At 32.5% G+C, this 17323-nt stretch overlaps 3 protein-coding genes across 3 annotated transcripts; 2 read left to right on the top strand and 1 right to left on the bottom strand.

The window, feature by feature from the left end:
* The first annotated feature begins 1130 nt into the window (after positions 1–1130).
* On the top strand, positions 1131–2906 carry LOC106785856. The gene is made up of 4 exons (XM_014746642.1): positions 1131–1366; positions 1448–1953; positions 2115–2300; positions 2394–2906. The coding sequence occupies exons 1-4, from the start codon at positions 1131–1133 to the stop codon at positions 2645–2647; spliced, it is 1182 nt and encodes a 393-aa protein (XP_014602128.1). The 3' UTR covers positions 2648–2906.
* Positions 2907–3836: 930 nt separating this feature from the next.
* Positions 3837–7429, top strand: LOC106785882. Its single transcript, XM_014746683.1, has 4 exons — positions 3837–4155; positions 4374–4595; positions 4689–4895; positions 4980–7429. Exons 1-4 carry the CDS (start codon positions 4014–4016, stop codon positions 5129–5131), a joined length of 723 nt encoding a protein of 240 aa, XP_014602169.1. The 5' UTR covers positions 3837–4013; the 3' UTR covers positions 5132–7429.
* Positions 7430–7627: 198 nt separating this feature from the next.
* Positions 7628–16564, bottom strand: LOC106785881 (leucine-rich repeats and immunoglobulin-like domains protein 1). The gene is made up of 8 exons (XM_014746682.1): positions 15976–16564; positions 14071–14239; positions 13058–13191; positions 12062–12323; positions 10293–10562; positions 9779–10024; positions 9481–9682; positions 7628–8581 (listed from the first exon to the last, which is right to left on the bottom strand). The coding sequence occupies exons 1-8, from the start codon at positions 16365–16367 to the stop codon at positions 8361–8363; spliced, it is 1896 nt and encodes a 631-aa protein (XP_014602168.1). The 5' UTR covers positions 16368–16564; the 3' UTR covers positions 7628–8360.
* Between the last annotated feature and the right edge of the window lie 759 nt (positions 16565–17323).

Here is a 17323-nt window from a genome sequence, read left to right as displayed (position 1 = left end):
AAATAAATAGATAATATATACATAGAAATTAACAATAAGTAAAATGACTATATAAATATATTTACAAAATGAATGAAGATTTAAATAAAAAATATAAAGTAAGTAGCAATAAAAACGATTAAAGAGAAAAAAAAAGAAAAACAAAGTTATACAATTAGAGTGAGTTTAGATAAAATTTAATGGAGGATATGGATTGGTTGAAAGGATTAAGGAATTGCTGGAAGTGATTAAATGATTGGGAAATTCTATTAGTGCAATTATGATAGGCATATGAGGTGTTATGAGTACTAATGTGTAATAGGTCATAATTCCTTAGAAATTTAGAAGGAACATTGAAGGAGAAAAGCTGAATGATATCAGAGCTGTTAACAAACCCTTTAAAAACCTTACAAGCAAATAGAGCGTCAGATATCATTCTTCTGTTGATCAGAGTCGGGATATTCATAAATTTGCTAATATCATCGTAATCATAGGCTGATTACTATGAGCAGCAGCAAGTCTAAGAAATTTATGTTGAATATTCTCAATATCATGAATATAAGATATGTTGTAAGGAAATCAGATTACACTACCATACTCAAAAATAGGACGGACCAATTGGTAATAAAGAATTTTTAAAGTATTGGTAGACTTGAAATGTCTGAAGACTATAAATAAGTCCCAATGCACTAATACTACGGGAAATAATATTAACGTAATGTGATTTAAAGGAAAGATCGGATGAGAAAATAATGCCTAAATCACTAATAGAGTCAATAGAGAATAATTTGTAAGAGTCAATAAAATAATTAAAAATTTTGGTGCTTTTTTTACAACTGAAATGAACAATATGACATTTAAACAAGTTGAGAGACAATTTATTATTTACACACCACACATGAAGTCTATTAAGATCTTCTTGTAAAAGGTAAGCACTGCGAGGGTTATCAATACTATTAAAAATTTTTAAGTCGTCTGCATAGAGTAAAAATTTGGAGCTCTTAAAAACATGCCCAATGTCATTAATAAAGAGAACAAACAAAAGAGGATAATATTTGTCCTAATTCACACCTATTAAACACATAATAACGAACGATGTTCATTTTTTTTGTAATCTTTATCCGTTTTAACAAAATAATCTAACTTTACAAATGGCAACTGTAAGTTCAACGTTAGTAATTAATACTGCAGATCAGAATATTTCTAACAGTACTGCGAGTAATTCCGTTATCGATAATACAAATTATGAATCACAAGTAACACCATTTTTACAATGTTTTGTTTGTGATGTAATTGTAAAAGGACGTTATTATTCTTTAGCAACATGTAAAACACAAAGTTCTAAATCTAAAGTTATTGAAAAATTAGGAGAAATGGTTGGCGAAAGGTATCGTTTTCCAGAATTTAATTATTTCAGCAATTTCTAATAATTCAAATTTTTATTACAATGAATATGTACATATTTCAGGTATATGGTTGTTATATCAGAAGATGATGTGATTTGTCGGAGCTGTGCTAATCTTATTAACACACTTGATAGATTGGAAACAGAAATGTGTAGTATCCGAGAAAATGTTTTACGATTTTTAGAGCAAAAATATTCACTAAAAGAAGGAGAGCTACTAGATAACAGTGAAAAACCCAAACTTTCTCAACCACCTCAAATAACACGATCTAATACTCGTAATTCTTGTAATCGTTTTAAAAGAAAAGATGATACATTATGTGTTAATACTATGGAGTATAACAAAGGTAAAAAAAATGTTTGGATGCAATGCGATAAGTGTAAGTATACTACGCATCACAACTCGTTTATGATTCATCATATACGAGATTACATAAAGCAGCAGAGAATATTTTGTGATAAATGTGGTATACAATTCTCTGGAGATCATCAAGCAATAAACCATGAATGCGACGTGAATAAGCATCAAAACGAAATGGAAATTATAAAAGATCATGAAAGAGAAAAAGGTAAGGATCTAAACATGTATATTTTTAATCATAAGTAGTAGTAGTAGTCATGTATTTTATATATATATATATATATATATATATATATATATATATAGAGAGAGAGAGAGAGAGAGAGAGAGAGAGAGAGAGATCCATTTATAATCATTTTTTTATATTAGGGGTTTCTATAAAAGATAATAATGAAGATCTGACAAAAATGTCTGATATAGAAAAAAGTGTACATCAAAGTATGCCTATGTTACCATTCCATACTTATTCACAATTGCAAATTACCAATGAAAATATACCAGTAATACGACTAGCAAATTCTGAAAGTTTACACATTCCAAATATTCTTGAACATGGTAAGCGTAAGAAAACATCTCTGATAAAATGAAACCAAACGAATATTCTTTTGTAATAATAAAATAGAAATTGTTATTAATTATCCATTTTAGATGAAACATCTATTTCGGATCAACCAATGTATGTTAGAATTTTACAGCATATTAATGTCAATGACAATTTTATGCATCCTACAGAACTAGCATCTACGCATAATGACGTTGATATGATGGTTAAAGTTAAAGATAATTCAACTAAGCAATTATTAACTTTAACAGAAGATGGAAATTTGGAAATGGTAGAGGTAACATGTTGGAATGACATGCAACCAATAGATCCAGATCCAGATACTGATATGCATTTCTGATATACTAAACAAAGTTAATTAGTAATAATAATAATCGTCATCATATTTTACACAAAATTTTCATCCTATAATAATATTACGAGAGATGATTATATAAAATAATTTTTAAGTTTTTGGACACATTGATATATTTATAATAGTGTATTAATATCTATTAGACACTTTATCTGCAAGTTTTTCAGTAATTTTCTGTTGTTTACTATATATTGAATTATATTTTATGATTGTTCTGTAATTCAAAAATTTGTTCTCTTAATCTTTAGCTGAAGTCAAATGGTTATTAAAAAAAAAAAATTATCTTAAGGGGTTTACACTGGGAAAAAATAGCATATTTTCAACAATTTTTTTTTCTATATAAAAAATGGAATTCTTATTCAAACTTCTTATAGCATTTAAGATACATATTTAAAGAACATTTTCTGAAATTTTGGTTGAAAAATATTTTAAACTCAGCCATTGCGACGTTATTTCCGGTGACCCCACCGGAAAAAAGTGTTTTCGTGTTGACAGCAGAACTTATAAACGGTGGGGGTTTTTCTGTTGAAAAAATAGAGTCTTTTAGTGAATACGTAAAACTAGAAACTGGACGAAGAAAAAAGAAAAAAATTGAAATTTGGATTTTTGGCAACGTTTTTAGCAAGACATTCAAATTTCGCTACAATTTGCACCACATTTTKGTTTCTTAAAATTCGATTTTATGAAAAAAACGAAAATCCTTCGTCCAAGTCCTTGTCAATAGTATCACGAAGACGTGTAGCAAATTTCATGAAAATCGGTTAAATAGTTTTCGAGAANGAGAAATCTTGACAACCGACTTTAGAAAAAGCGTTTTGAGAAAAACGCGTTTAAAGATTTGAGTTCTGGTATAAGAGCCATTAAAGAGTGGAACTTCCCARRGCTCTATCTKTAAAACTACTACTCCTATCGACTTCAAAATTGAATACAATATTCTAGATGAGTTGTAGAATTTAAAAAGATAAGAAAAAATTTTTTTTTAAATTCCCAAACCCATGTAACCCTTTAATTTAATGGATAAGAATATTTGAATATTTTTGGTAACAGGAACTAATCAAATGAGATACTAATTGACATAAATAATACGTTGATAATGAATTCTTATACAGTTAATATTAAAAATGTAAAAGAGAAAAAAGAACTTAAGATTAGATATAAATATAAAATTTATCATATGAAACTTTAACATTTAGAGGTTAGAGGTATTCTGTTTGATATGTTGGCAATCCTGGAAATTTGAATTCGTTTGAGCGTATAAAAATGGCCGCCGTGTACGCTTGGACAGTTATTTTGTCTCGTTATAGGTAATGATTAATTAGTTTTTTCTTAATTATGCAGTGTATCATACAGGATGGAATTCGAAGAATACGATGATATGGCTCATGTTTTAGAAAATCATGACTTTACTATATTGGACAATTTGTCATCATTTTTTTGTGAATTTCGAAAAAACGTCGTTTTGAAAAATGCAAATGTAACGGCTGATGAAAATGGTAAATATTACAAAATAAATATATAAACTATTTTCTTTCGATTAATAATTAATCATTTTCAAATGCAGTTTGCAATGATGTCCACAAGTTGGAAATCAATATTTTTTAATTATGTTTGTACAAATCCATTGTATAATTATTGACAAATTTTGTTTTGGTGTATGAAAGATTTGTGTGGAAGAAAAAATAAATATTATTTTACTTCTTTTTTTATACAGAATATGCACAAACAAAGAGATCTAATGTGGTTAAGATATCAGAGTTACAGAATCAAATGGAAACATTAAAATCAGAAATGGATGATGTGATGTTAAAGCAGAAGATAGTAGATAAAAAGATTACGAATATTATCAAACAAGAAGAAATATCAGAAAAAGATGTAGCAGAAATCAAGGCACATAAAGACGATTTATCTCTAGAGTTAGTTGATTTGAAACAAGGTATCTATCTCTTTCCATAAAATCTATATAGGTATACATTTATGTGACAATAAGAATGTTTATGGTTATATGTATATATATATATTTATGTAGAGATACAGGAAAGAAAAGAGAAAAAATGCAATGAGTGGAATGCCATTAAAAGAGCTATAAATATTTACAAATCTAATTTAAATTTTGGTATCGACATAGAACTCAAGGAAAATTATGATGAAGTGAAGATATCATTTTTTAGAAACCATGAATGTGCCAAGGATAAATATTATGTGAATTTAATTAATGAAGACAAATTATGGAAAGGTACGTATTTTAAGTTTCTGTCTTTGGGATATTAAAACTAAATATCTATGTAAATAATTAGCTAATACTTAGTTTTTATCATAGTCAAGGAAATACACCCTACGATTAAAGAAGAACACTTGATCGATCTAAAAGGCACTGTTGACTTTAATAAAGAATCAAGGGTATCAAACATCACCGCATTTCTTTGTCTTTTAAGGATTGTCTTTTTAAAGTATTATATGGACGGAAATTAGAATTATACATTATATACATTATATTGAATTGAAACATTAAATGCATTTATTATAATACTATTGCTATACTAATAATAACACCTTCTCACACTTATTCAATACTACTAGAGAGGTCGCATTTTTTCTACCTCTCTGGAGTAAACAGCACACAGTGTTTGTCTTTTGTTTCTCTGGACAGGTCATCCATCCATGTTACTAACCATGCCCACATGAGTTGACTTTAATGATCGTGCCGGGAACTAGTAATCCAACGTGGCTAAGCCGTTGACTGGTATAATTTCATGTTATGGAAGGTATATATATATATATATATATATATATAATAATTAGAATAGTAAAGTCTTTATTAATAAAAATTAATTAATTGAAACACCTAAAAGGATTTGTTGTAGCACTCCAACCATACACTTATTGGTATGTTCTTATTAAAATTTGAAATTTACCATTGTTACAGTAGTGTTTCCTTATTTGTCAATATTTATTATGTAGTACGAATATTGGTTACTCCTAGATTTTCATTTACTTAGGTATATATATTTATGTTTGAAATAAGAAACTGTAAAATCACAGTAAAGATAAATTACTTAAAGACTAAGTTATTAACAGGTATCTGCTTTGTCTTTTCTATATTTATATATGGCACCTACATTTAAATCAAGTTTTACATCCGTTATTATGGGTGCTAAAGTTAACTAATTTTATTTATAAAAATGAACAAACATTCGTGTGCTAATGGCTAATGAAAGAAAACAATTTATACTACTAATATTCTTTTCGTTGAAATAAAATCTACGATAAACTAAAATCACCAATTTTTCCTACATATTTAGATATTGCGTAGCACCCATAAAATTCACTAATTTAAAATACTTAACAATTAAATTACATCTTGATTTTGAGTTCTAGCTAATGTAGCTAGCAGTCGACGCTAACGGCTGTCTTCTACATAGAAAAATATTTATAGCTCAAATTTGTTCTTTTTTTTAATAATCTCATCAATTTCTGTTCTAAAAAATATTTCAGATAAAAATAAATTGGAATGAATTTCAAGATATATTGGGATGCTGGGGAACAATTATATTAAATGTTTCTTTTAAATAATATGTTCTTAAATAATAATAAATTGTAGAATGATTTTTGTTCAGATCAACATTAGAATTATTCGTAAGTATCGATAAACGTAAAAGAAAAATCTGTTAACAATATAAGAGACCAAGTTACTCGGAAAGGGCCAATGTATCATGTATGCATAGAGAGACACGTTTATAACAATTCATCCCTATTGGCACTAGTTAACGAGAGGGTCAATTGATCGCCCACTTCCAATCAGCCTATAATATCGTGTGCAAAGCTTAAACTAACAGATTTCATTTACTCCATTGACCCATGGGGCCAATCGTTAGCTCAGCTATCGAAGAAATTAATTATGGATCGAAGTCTGACCGATGGGAATCGATGATTTGCTATTACGTAGAATGACAGCCGTATTTGCACGGTATTGACCATATGTGATAAGATTAAAACCTAGCAGGCGACACGATTCGAACGATAAATAACGACAACTAACAAGATATTTCCATACAGAGAGAGAGAGAGAGAAATATTCCAACGAGTAGCATAATTAGCAACGTTTCCAAGAGAATCGTCGTATTTAATTCGTTAGAAGAAATAATTTTGAAACAACACTCTAGGTCATCAAATCGTATTTACGTGGTACATTATTATTAACACAATACTAATTAACGATTTAATAACACATTAGATTCGAGAAGAAATTATCGATTTAGATTTTTCCTCGATAATCTATTATATCATCTAATTATATAATAATTCGATCGTTGTTTGCTTATTACATATCTGTTCTGTTCTCTTGATAAATTTACTAAAGGATGAACGACTTATTAATAAATATAACAAAATGTATATATTTTTAATGGCTAGTATTTGTCCGGTCAGTATTAAACCGATTAGTAAAAGATTTGTTTATCATTGTATTTTATTGAAAATATTAGTAAATATTATTATTTTGTCAGTATTTGAAATAAATGATCAGTATTTTTATAGACTTAAATATATATACATATCGATAATTTATTTTACAAAATATTTATCATTAATTAAGATAAATACTGACCGAATAAATAGAAGTAAATTATAATAAATCGTTGAAGCGTCTGTTAAATCTATCAAATTTAGAATATACCCGTTAATATATTTTTTATGTTCGTTAGTATTCATCGTTGGTAACACATATTTTCTTCAGGTTTATAGAATTAACAACGAAACGATAACGTAAATGTATTAAGAAAGTTATTTACATTGCATACAATAAACATTGTCAATCATTAAGCCGAAACTAATGACAAATCGTTTATTTTCATTTCCATAAAATCACGATTATTCCTAATTCAGCTTATATATATATATATATATATATATATTTTTTTTTTTTCGTAATAAAAGAAAAATAAAAGGATGGAAATGATAATTTTGAAATAATTCAGCTGCCGGACGGTATAGAAAAATAAATATGATTCGTTAAGACGTTGAAATTCTATTTAATTAATTAACAGACTCGCACATGGGTTTGCGACTGTTTCTATTATAACATAATTGGCGACATATACAGAGCATCTTTCAAAAGCGTTTATCTATCGATTAACAAAAAGCTTCAAGGTTATATACATTTAAAATAGTATACAAGAAGCAGCAATTCTCTCTCTCTGTTTAACTAGACAGACCACGTTAGTAGTATGCATATATATATATATATATATATTATGGTATATATGATACATACGTTTGAAAAAAAGTAAGTTTGCATATCAAAAATGAAACTACCTTGGGATCTTAATACCGTATATACCTATATATTACATACATATGTCATCCAAAAAAAGGACATGATTTCGTCAATTTTCACGAACTAACAAGTACTAGTATTTGATATGTTTCTAATATCGGTAGCAACACGAAATCTCTCCTCAGTCATTGTGTATATTGAGTTTAACTAACCAGAATGTGATGTTAGATTATTTCGACGATATTTTCGGCGAAATGATTCTGGTTCGTTCTATTGGGCTCCGAACGAACTTGAGATACTTTTCCTTCGTGCTTTCCAGGTACGGAATAAACACACCGAGTAACTCCTTCGAGGCGATGTACTCGCTTCTTTTTATTGACTTACTCCAGGTCGATCAAGTTTAATCCCTCTAACTATTAAGAAGGATTATTCGAGGGTCGCTGCAAAGGAAACATTAGCCCCCGAGGCTGCCGCAGCAGCTGCCAATAAAAGTGTCGGTGGTAAGGGTGGTAAAGATGACGTTGATTCCAGTATTATTGACGATGTCGTTGTTTCACAATTGTTCGCAACTCCGTAAACCTTTGCATGATTTACCTCGAGGGCAACAGTCAGGTCGGCCAGACCCGCGTCGCATAGTACCGGATTGTCTATAATAAGAAATTCCAAGAATTTTAAACTCATTATCGTGTTTAGCCTTTAACAACAAAGTTATGGCTTGTCGTTCGATCATTTTTAACGTCTCATTGATAATATGGACTTCAATATGGACTTCAAAACATTGATTAGATCGATATGTTATTCGACTTTTATAAGAAACTAAATACATATCTACATTTTTTTCCCGTTCACGTTTTGGATCTTGCATTATGCAAACTCTTAGGATACAATAAAAAAAATCAACGGTGAGTATTTATACGAGTAACAAAGAAAAAAAAATGGGTAAGAGAAAGAGAAAAAGAGAGAGAGAGAGAGAGAGAGAAAGAGAGAGGAGTCCGAAAAATATCGAGACTAGTTGAGATAACGTGAAAGGGTCGTGATAACAGCTAAGCAGCCACTGTATTAACAATAATAACAAGCATGATCGGCCACGTACGATACAATAAATAATGCGAGATGGCGCCACAAACGCAAGGGTTATCGCGATAAATGTAACTCCTTGTAACAAATAATGTATGTACGCCTCGCTCGGGCGCCAAACAGAATCACGCTGCTATCAGGGAATAATTTATTTTCTACCGCCACTTGTCCTCGCTCTCTCTCTTTCTCTTTTTTTCCCATACTTCTTCTTCATCTTTCTTTCTTCATTCGTCTAAACGACGTGTTTATTAATTACATACTGGTGCCCATTCAGTAAATGCGTGTCGACTGATCTAATCATTGTAAGGGTGAAAAGTCAATTGAACTAAGATCATGATTTTTTGAATGATATTTTTTTATTAAATCAATGTTTAAGTGTCTCGGTTAAAAAAAAAAAAGAAAATTCTTATGATCTATATCTTGTTAGTTCAAATAAAATAAAATAATAGAATAATGGAAGATGACTCACCTTGAAGGTATATACGTAGAACATCTGGGACACCGTGAATCGTGCAACGCGTATTTGCAACCAATTCCGGCATTAGTGTTCGTATCTGATTCGCACTGACGTCTGCGCAGCAGAGTACAGGAAAACCGCGGAAATCTCGACCAGAGAGCGTAATCAAACGATTATGCGAAGCGTTTAATTCTTCCAAGGCAGGCAACCACGTCTGATTATATCACAGAATTCGTTTAAATTTCCAATCAAAAAGAAAAGAAAGAAAGAAAGAACAGAAACAAAATGATGTGTTTATTTTCTTACTTACCTCAGAAGTATCCTCGAGATTGGAAAGTTCGTTATGAGATAAATCAAGAATTCGAAGACGATCGAGTCCACGAAGATCACGAAGTGATATCCTTGGACCGAGCGCATTATGACTGAAATTGAGTTTTTGAAGTTCCTTCATACCGACGAATAGAGAACCTTCTAAATTTCTAAGCTCGTTGTGTTGTAGTCGCATGTCCTGAATATTACCACCTGCTATCTCATCACCTTCCTCTTCGACTAAATTCTACAAAAATCCAATCGATCTTTTTCATTCATTTTTGTTTTAATTTTAGAACATCATAAGAGAATGATAAAGTATATAGTAATTCATAAATGTTGGTATTATTATAAACTATAGGGTTATATACCATATGTATGTATAGTAATTTACAATTGCAATTTGTTCACAAATTTCTATTAGTAATTTAAAAATTATATTCTATATTTAAAATATGCAGTGTGTAATTTTTAAAATAAAAAAAATGTAATTGCTATAAAGAAATGTTGCTTACCTCCGATGGTGTTCTTCCTCTACGTAACCGAGCTATTCTATTGTTAGAAAGATCGAGTAATCGTAGCTCACGCAAACCGCGTAACGAAGCAAATGAGAACTCTCGTAGCTCGTTGTGTGTTAAATTGAGGCATTTGAGAGACCTTAGAGGGTAAAGGGCACTATTGGCCCCACTTCCATCTTCGTTATTACCACCAAGAGATTTCAAAGAGTTATGTCCAAGTTCGAGGTCTTCCAGCATCTCAACTTCCACGAAGTCCTCTTCCTTCAACTGAAAGGAAAACATTCAAACTCTTTTCTACGAACTTAATAAAGAGCTCTTTTTGAAAACTAATTCTACATTAACAATCATCCCAAAAAAGTCATTTTCTTAAATAGTACAATGTCTAATGTAAAGAATAAGAAAGAAAGAACGAAAAAAAAAAAGAAAAGAAGAAGAAAAACATAAAAAGAGTCAATGAATCGTTGAAAGAACTCAATGACCGTCGTCAAAGTCTCGCTCCATTTGAAACGACGTTAAAACGATGATAAACTTCTCTCTCGTGAACTCGGCATTTGCACGCGGAAAAACACGCGAGAGTAAGTAAATAAGTAAGTAAGTAAGTAAGTAACGTAACATAACGTAACGTAACTAAATGTAAATATTGGGTGTACATAGCAATTAATTCGATTTATTGAGAATTATTAACAAAATTTAGTATTTATTTATAAAGTAATCTGTTACTCTTCGCGAAATAGTCTTCATTATTTTCGATGATTTTGGTTCATCTTTCAGGCAATTGTCGAATTTCTCGGCGAAAAAAAGATTGGTGATTTTGATGCAACGAATTAATTGTTACGCCTAATGAGTAACGTAAATACGATCGACAATGATCGACGTGTCGCGACGATTTGAAGAGAGAGAGAGAAAAATGAACGTTTTCTCCCTAGATAATGGACGCATCTAACAAGTAAGTATGTGCATGGCTTTCGTAGTTTCTTCTTGCTTAAACCTCTCCCATAAAAATAAAAAAGGAAAGAAAAAAGAAAGAATAAAAGAAAAAAAAGAGAGAAAAAAAGTAAGAAAAATAGAAGAACATCATATAAGCTTGCGTCATGATAAATAATCGTAAACGTCGAGATCGAAGCCCCTTAAGAATCGCTTTCTACAGATAAGCCGATCTCTCGTAGTTGGGGGCTGAGAAAGAATTTATCCGATAAACGTCCGCTCGAATGAAGCTTTAATCTGCGCGACGGAACTACTCGGCATAATAATTATGTTACGTTGCGGTAATTGACTTAATGCACGGCACGCTCTAGAGAGACGCCTCCGCGCGAGTCCCTTGCTTATACCGATGCAGAAGAAGAGAGATGCTGTTTGCGGCTCCTCCCCGTGGAACAGAAAGAGACAGAGAGAATGAAATATATGTATGTAAGACACGCTTCACACGAGTACGAATTCTTACATGTATCCGCGCGTGCTCGATATGATGCTCTCGGGGTTCTCTTCTACACACTTCTAACTAATAAAACAAACTGTGCAATCTTTTTTTTTTTATCTTATAGCTTGCTATTTATCGGGTCACAGTATTTTAAAATATTTTTTATCAGTATTTTGACAATAAATTGTTACATTTATCTTTTTTCTATATTATAAATAATGATTTCCTCTCTCCCAAAAAATAAAGATGTTAGTCGTGATTGATTTTTGACAAAAACACATGCAAGAAAAAAATAAAAAAAAGGAAGAAAAAGCGAATACATTATATATGTGTACTATCGTTAATTTACCTCTTGCAAATCATTGTAGGAAAGCTCGAGAAACTTGAGACGTCGTGCCTTTTGTAGAGCCCCGCTTAATGTACGTATCTTATTGTGCTGAAGGAAGAGAGATTCCAAACGGTGAAGATATCGAAACTCCATCGGCAGATGAGTCAGCTTATTGTCCACGGCGTATAGCATTTTTAAATTGTGCCCCGAGGACGGTAATTCGCTGTCCAACGACGTGAGCTCGTTCGAATTTATGAGCAACCATTCCAGTTGATTCAGATCACTAAGAAACGGAAAGACTTATTTCATTTCTTTTTTTTTTATTTCCTTACTTTCTCTCTCTCTCTTTCTCTTTTTATCTCTGTCGCTCTGTATAGATGTGTGAGTATCTGTCGCGAGGGAAAGTGAAACACATTTTTAAAATCTATGCCTCTATTGAAAAAAGACAAAAGGTTGGTTTTTTTTTTATAACGCATAACCCCATACCACGCGCACTAGAGTTCATTCAAACAGCTCCACGTTTTATATTACTCTCTATAATGTATTATATTTTAATTATATATATATAAAAAAAGATATATTATTGTTTTACTATTTGCATAATTTAACCAAATTGTTAATCATTTGTCCTTGTTAGCATTTCGTATGCCAAAAATATTGAATTTTAATGCATAGTTTTTGTCTTTTGAAAGAAGTGCGCGCGCGTTAAAGGGTTAATCGATAAGAAGTTAATACATGTGATCAATCTTAGCGATCTAAATTGTATCCTTCTCTTGCGCATATCCTCGTCTTAATCGTTCTAGTCGATCAAAGAGTTCGTTCGTAACATAGTCGATGATGAATAGAGCCAATTAGATAAATGGTACTATCAGAATAGTAAATATCATTGTATCGTGAGAGTAAAACGTGAAAATTGTTCGCGATGGATCTATTATTATCTGTCTAATTATTACTGGTTCTTTTTGAAAAAAAGAAATGATTATTCTAATCAAATGAAGATGAATATATTTCTCTTACCGTAAAGTGCGGTTCAAAGTGTGAAGCCGGTTTCGGCCTACGTGAAGATGCTTCACCAACGGTGGTAAGGAACCTGGCACCATCTCGGAGATGGCATTTCCTGCCATCGACAGATGCTGCAACGTCGGATTATACTGCAATAAGAACAACCGAAAAGATTTTGATATGTACGCCGAGAAACATTCTTTAAAATAATAAATAATTTAAGACATACGTATAAAGATAAATTTATTAACATTAAACGTAACCACACGACCGATCGAATGAACATTTATTTTATTATTACTTAAGCCAGTATCAAATTGATAATCATTTGCATTCAATTGTAAGAAATATATTACTGTTGTTAAAGACCGGTTACAAATAAAAATAGGTGTATATAAATTGTCGATAGGTTTTGGTGTTCAAATTTCATTATACTATGTCGTAAAAAATGTTGCAAAAATCCAATTTCACGATTATCATTTAATGCGAAAACCTTATTCTTGTTTTATCTTTTTATTAAATCTTTAAATAACGAAAGACTAGATCAAATATAAGATTGATAGATTAAAGATTATTCCGCAAAAAAGAAAAGCATCGTAGTCAAGTGCATGTCGAATCATTTGAGTTGTCTTATTGCAACAACAACTCTTTAATACAATACGTAAAGAAAAAGAAACGTGCATTTGAGGCACGAGGCACTCGTTTATAAACGATTCTACTCGCTTAGAATCGCGAATCATCAATTGCAACTTTAACATTGTCGCGGTAATTCGACGCACGTGAATCGTCACGTGTGCGTGCGAAGCATACGTTATAGGTACATACATATATACGACTACATATGCATATATACAAATAATCCGTCAAGTTCTTTGAAAAACAAACTTCGTGTAATCTTTCTTTTTCTTCCTACGGTGCATTTCTCATGCATTACAAGTAAAATACCCATTATATTCTCCAGCGTGTTATAAATAATAATCGATAGATAGAAATCTAAACAGATTATTAATTACATTATTATAACTTACCTTAAAATCATCAAGATCGATACGACTTATGTGATTTCTGCTTAGATCCAGAGTCCTCAGTAACGAAAGATGCGATAAAATGTGTCTTGGTATCGCTGGGACATCGTTATCAGCAAGACTTAAATATTGTGTCCGTTCCAAGCCAGCAAAAACGTTACCCTCAACGAGCCTTCAAAATAATATAATAGTTCGTGTTGATAAATTCAACTTTTTTTTTCCCTCAACTTTCAAATATTAATCCTTCGAAAGATAAGCTAGCGATAAGCAAAATCGAAACTTTCTTTTAGGACAAGCTGGAAAGGCATCTCCTTTCGATAACGCGTTATCTTCCTTCTTGCGCTTAAAACACGCACGTATTCATTCTCACACACGCGAGCTTGTCCTGAGAAACACGTGGCCTATTCGAATCAATGAACAATATGCAAACGTAATCTGTCACTTTCAAAACATTTTTATTCGAAATTTATCCACCTTATCGTATTCTTATTTAATTGTTTGATTATACAAAAAATTGTATTGTATTTGAAACAAAAGGATTAAAGATTGGGCGAGTTTAAGCTTCAATTTAATTATCTAGGGAAAACGTATGACATGAATTTGCAATTATCACAAGCATCTCCGGCTCGAGAAATAATTGAAATTAAAATGAATTGCTTTTAATCGGATGTCAAAAAATCCCAGGACAAATACGTACGTGTTTAGATAGGTTGTTGTGAAATGGGTGGTGATGAGGGGGGAGGGAGGGGGAAGGTGTATGATCACTATCATAGGATTATTCACTTAACTGGTTAGCTCGCGGACCGTTTCATTATTTAATTATTGCAAGATGATAAACGCAGGGCTTTCCGAGATAACTCTTTCGAAAAGGTCAACGATTATAAGACTCCATTCTTACGTTCGTGTTTCTCTATGTTTCTTAGCTCGTGAGAACGCGCCTTTTCGCATTCGAAGATCGTCCGCATTTCAAGGACTCACATTTTCCTTCGTTTCTCGTGGTATGCACGGCAGGATAATCAAGGAAGACCGGTGTACACGTAGACGTTCTTTGTCTTGTTCGGGATAAAAATTAGAAGAATCATATTTTTCTAAGAAATGAGAAAATTCCTGGATACCATCACTACAGCGTGTTTCTTTTAAAAACTGCAGATAAACGTCTAATCTATTTTTTCTTTTTTTTCCCTTTTATTTATGAATTAGAACTTACTCACAGAGAATAATGTGTTTTAGTTTTATAGGAAAATTTTTGCTCAATGTTCGCAACGATAATTGAATCCTGGGGTATCAATGTGCGTGTCATATTTGTGAATACGCGTGAATTCCCAGTCGTTAAATAATTTAGAAACTCTAATGTTATTGTTTTTATTATCGTATTTGGCTGAACATCGTAGCCGAAGACAAATGTTAGGTCGAAATTACGAGAATGATAATATCGCATTTGTAAAACGTCAAACGCGTGATAGATAGCTGGAACGAGAGATGGGGGAGGGAGGGAAAACAGTTGGGGCGATATAGTTAAGTACATATGAACGCACGGATAGGGGAGTGATCAGATTTCGATCGGTTAGAAGAGATGGTGAAAAACATTTCTCACCATCGGTTTACATACGATCCAAGAAAACGATAAGAGAGATAGCACGAGTTGAGGTCATGATATACTGAATTAGTTAATCATATAATTATTTTCAAATGATATCGTTTAATCGATCAATTTCCCGAGCTATAATATAACGAATAATATTTCGAATAAGTCTTTGTTTCTAATATAATACATACAATAGGTACAACAATTACATAGAGAAGGTTATTTTCATATTCCAATTGAAATAAATTTGATAAAGTTTCTAACTTTGCTCTTAATGAAGTTATATATCTATTAAAAATACAAAAAGGAAATTTATAACTCACCCGAGATGATCGTGATTTAGTTCGAGCTTGGTGATTGACATCCTGAGCTGTTTAAAATCGTGTAACGATATATCCCTGAGATTGGAATGAGAAACTTTAAGGGTGATTTGTTGTTCAGGAGTAAACTTCCCTCTAAGGGCATCAGCTAGTTGCTCGAAGGAGTCCATACGTTCGCAGGCGACCTCGATGCGTTCCCCGTGTCCCCCGTGATGAGGAGGAGGAGGCGCTGGAGGTGCATTGTTGCCGGCATTGCCCGTGGTCTGAGCCGGATTGATAACGGGATTAGAGAACTCCTCTTGTCGGCAGGTGCATGGACTTATTTCGCGCCTCACGGCACAGTGAAGACTCGTACTCGCCGCGAGTCCGAGAAGCGTGTAAAGTAACCCCGACATGATGATATACCTTCACGTATATCTCGATTTTATTCACAGAACACTCGATGACGAGGCACGCACGATAGAGATACTTGCAGTACAAACAATTTTGTTGAACTGTCGCGAAACCAAGTGCGAGAGGGAAGGAAGGAAGGACTGAAGGAAGGAAGGAAGGAAAGAAGGAAGGAAGGAAGGAAGGAAGGAAGGAAGGAAGGAAGGAAGGAAGGAAGGAAGGAAGGAAGGGAGGAAGGAAGGGAGGAAGGAAGGAAGGAAGGAAGGAAGGAAGGAAGGAAGGAAGGAAGAAAGGAAGGAAGGAGGAAAGGAAGGAAAAAAGGAAGGAGGGAAAGGAAAGGAAAGGAGGAGAGAAAAAGAAAAAGGGTTTATTGACAAGGAACAAGAACGACGACACGACTACCTCTAAACACTTCTGTTTTATCCTCCTCTTCTTCTTCTTCTTCCTCTTCTTCTAACAATCCCAAATAAGACTTTCTCGCGGTTTAACAGAGGGTGCGTCGTCGAGCTGGTCAACGCTCGTAAACCTCCCTCTTCGTACGGAGTTTCAGGTCCGATTGTAAAAGTGTGACTTAATGACAAGGACATGTACTAAAAGGGTTCTATCTCTTTCCTTCAAATACGCTGTCTTTCGTTTTTCTTTTCTCTGTTGTTATTTCCTTAGAACAGAGAGCAGCAATATCGACAAATATTATACACAAGAATATAATCACCGATGAATAATTTGGACACCGAGAAATAAAAAAATAAGATGGAGACAAAAAAAAAAGCAGGAGTATGGGATCAAAGTGACAAGCACACCGACTGTCGCGGAATACACTGGATTGTTAACTGGACTAAAGCCAGACGTGCATCACCGGCGCTAGTCCACGCTATTATCTACACTGTCGCGATCCACATCTTGCGCGGGGTATATAACGCTCTGCTCAAAAACGCGGGTGAAAGCTGCCCGTTGTCTCCCT

Source organism: Polistes canadensis, unplaced genomic scaffold, assembly GCF_001313835.1.
Source record: "Polistes canadensis isolate GaletaPanama2010 unplaced genomic scaffold, ASM131383v1 scaffold_58, whole genome shotgun sequence".
Taxonomy (NCBI): Eukaryota; Metazoa; Arthropoda; class Insecta; order Hymenoptera; family Vespidae; genus Polistes; species Polistes canadensis.
Note: the sequence above shows the minus strand (reverse complement) of the source record. Positions and strands in the feature narration are given on the sequence as shown.